Genomic DNA, 2,965 nt, shown 5'->3' on the forward strand with positions numbered 1-2,965 from the left:
GATGCCCAACTGCTTGGGAATAGCAAGTCGGGTCCGCAGTTGAAGCTGTGAGTGCCTGAAGTTGTTCCCCAGTCCCTTTTGTCATACGCCGTAGCCGCATGACGTGGGCCCGTTCCAGGGGCCGTGTCCGTGGACCCCTTTTCCTCGTTGCACGAGCCGGTGCACAAGGAACCGGTGGTGCTGGTGCACTTGGTGGTGCTGATATGGTACTACTTCCACTTTGGAGAATGGGACTAGAGCCCCATGGTGCACTTTGGATCTCAGGTGGCACTTCTCGAACTTTGGGACTAGTTTCTGCAAAAGGAAAAATGGACTCGTCAAAGCGGACGTGACGGCAAGTGTAGGTCTTCCCGGTGTCCAGGTTCATGCAGCGGTAACCCCTAAGTGATGGTGGGTAACCTAAGAAGACACAGGGACTCGACCGGTACTCGATTTTATGACGGTTATACGGACGGAGATAAGGAAAACAAAGACACCCAACCACACGTAGATATGTGTACGTGCGTGGGGCTTTGTATAGGCGGTAATAGGGCGTATCAAACTGGAGTGGAGCAGACGGGAGTCGGTTGATTAGGAAGGTGGCTGTTTCAAACGCGTGATCCCAATAGTGTTGTGGGACAGACGCTTGTGCCATTAGCGCCAAGCCGGTCTCGACAATATGCCGATGTCGGCGTTCCACACGGCCATTTTGCTCGTGTGTGCAGGCGCATGATTGCCTGTGGACAATCCCTAACTTTGTGAACAGTTTGTGTAATTTTTGGTATTCCCCTCCCAAATCGGACTGGATGGACTTGATAGAACACGAAAAGGTGCGTTCTACCGCCGCCCGAAAAATATCAAAGATTTTATATGTCGGTTTTAAGACGTAGAGGATAATACCAACAGTAGCGGGTGTTATCATCTACGAATAGTACAAAATAACGGGAACCAGCCGCAGAAATAACTGGTGCGGGGCCCCATATATCAGTAAAAACTAAATCGAGTACATTATTACTTGACTTTACTACCCTATCTAAAGGAAATCGGGCAGACTTGCCAAGTTGACACGGAGCACACAATTTAGGAACAATGGTTTTATTGGACTCAACGGGGCATTCTCGCAGAACACGATGAAGCGCCTGACTGTGTGGGTGACCGAGACGCTAATGCCAGACCGCGGAAGTGGCGCGAGCCGAAACAAAAGCATAATGCGCGCTAGGAACTGACAACGAATACAAGCCCCCCGAGCTTGGCCCTTTAAGCAAGACCGCCTGAGCGATGCAGTCCTTCACAACAAAAAACGTGGGGTGAAACTCAAAATAGCAGTTATTATCTCTAGAAAACCGATTAACGGATAATAACGATGCAGACAACTCAGGAACATGTAAAATACTGGACACTTTTAAAGATTTATTAATAGATGGAATTGCTGGATGACCCACACGCGAGATGGCCAAACCTGTGCCATCGCCCACTCGCAACACGTCGTCACCGTGATACTCCTCGGATTGCGTGAGCATGCTGGAATCGGGGATAGCATGCATTGAGGCCCCCGTGTCTGGGAGCCAGGTGGTCACCGAGGGCGAGGATGCCGGCGCTGGACCGCCACCTGCAACCGCAACATGAGCAGTCGGCGGCGGTTCGGAGTACCGCCGGTAGCAAAATGCGGCGGAGTGCCCCTGCTTGCTGCATATTTGGCAGCGCACTCCACCTGACCGACCGCGGCCTCCTCTGCCACCTCGTTGATTGCCGCGTCCTCCGCCACCACGTGACTGCCGGCCGCCATCTCCATGCTGACGACGACCACCGCCACCACGCGATGCGTACATCGCCGACGGAGACCCGGCCACTGCTGCCGATGTGTGCGTCGGGAAATCATCCTCATGGATGAATTGTTGGGCCTGGAGAAAATCCGCCAACTGCAGAATGGAAACGGGCGTTCCGTTGATCGCCAATGCGGACGCCATTGACCGGAATTCCGGCCTTAAATCGCGAAAGACGTACAGATTCTGCTCCAACGGCGTGAGAGTTCTCCCGGCAAGTGCGAGATCCTGAACAAGATGCTGCGCCCTGCCCAGATATTCGGAGGTGGAGCTGTCTCCATGGCGAAGGGATTGGATCTGCCCAAGCAGATTGAGACACCGAACCTGCGTGGATGATCCTAAGGCCGTCTCTGCTGCAGTCCAAACACCACGTGCGGTGGTTTGTCCAAGAGCTAGATACATCACCTCCTCAGACAGTGAGGAGATTAAAAGAGAGAGGATTGATGCGTCCTGCTGTACCCAGGCTGCATACGCCGGATTCTCCGTCGTAGAGATGTTGTCGCTGGAGTTACTGCCGGCGGGGACCTCTAGGAATGGTGAGGGCTGCAACCGTGTACCATCTACGAAGCCCAGCAGACCTTGACCCCGGAGGAACGGGATCACCTGAGTCCGCCAGTATAAGTAATTCCGATGGGTAAGCTTGAGCGACACAAAATGATGTGCGCTCGTTAAAGTGTTGGGGGAATTATTTGGGGAGGAGATGGTGGTCACGGTGCGCTCAGAGCTATTGGACATTGTCGATGGAGGGGGAAAAAAAAAATTTGCGTGGAATTTGCCTGGCTAACTGATACCAGATGAATGTGGAAAGAGATAATCAATTCAATAACTGAAACAGATTACAATTAATACTCTCTGGAGAGAGAACTAACTAATAGCCACTAGACTAGGACTAACCTAGACTACATCATAACATAACATTATTAATAATAATAATAATATACTATAGTCTAACAACAACAATATGGACCAAGGAAAATTTACCAAGCATGATCAAGAAATGGCCTGCAGCCGATCAAGCCCAATGGATCTCGGAGAAGAATAAAGAAGAAGAAGTCAAAAGGAAAAGAACCGAGATGTGGTATGAACTAAGAGATTTCACTGGAAATATGGGCATGAATCTTGGAGAAGAAAGAAGCTTCGAAGAATGTGTCTTATGGTGGGAA

The 2,965-nt window shown here is 50.9% G+C and overlaps 1 protein-coding gene across 1 annotated transcript; it reads right to left on the reverse strand.

The window, feature by feature from the left end:
• Positions 1-1,142: 1,142 nt before the first annotated feature.
• Positions 1,143-2,537, reverse strand: LOC109191183. The gene has a single exon (XM_019341772.1). The coding sequence runs from the start codon at positions 2,535-2,537 to the stop codon at positions 1,143-1,145; it is 1,395 nt and encodes a 464-aa protein (XP_019197317.1).
• Positions 2,538-2,965: the final 428 nt, after the last annotated feature.

This window comes from Ipomoea nil, unplaced genomic scaffold, assembly GCF_001879475.1.
Source record: "Ipomoea nil cultivar Tokyo-kokei standard unplaced genomic scaffold, Asagao_1.1 scaffold0205, whole genome shotgun sequence".
NCBI classification, from domain to species: domain Eukaryota; kingdom Viridiplantae; phylum Streptophyta; class Magnoliopsida; order Solanales; family Convolvulaceae; genus Ipomoea; species Ipomoea nil.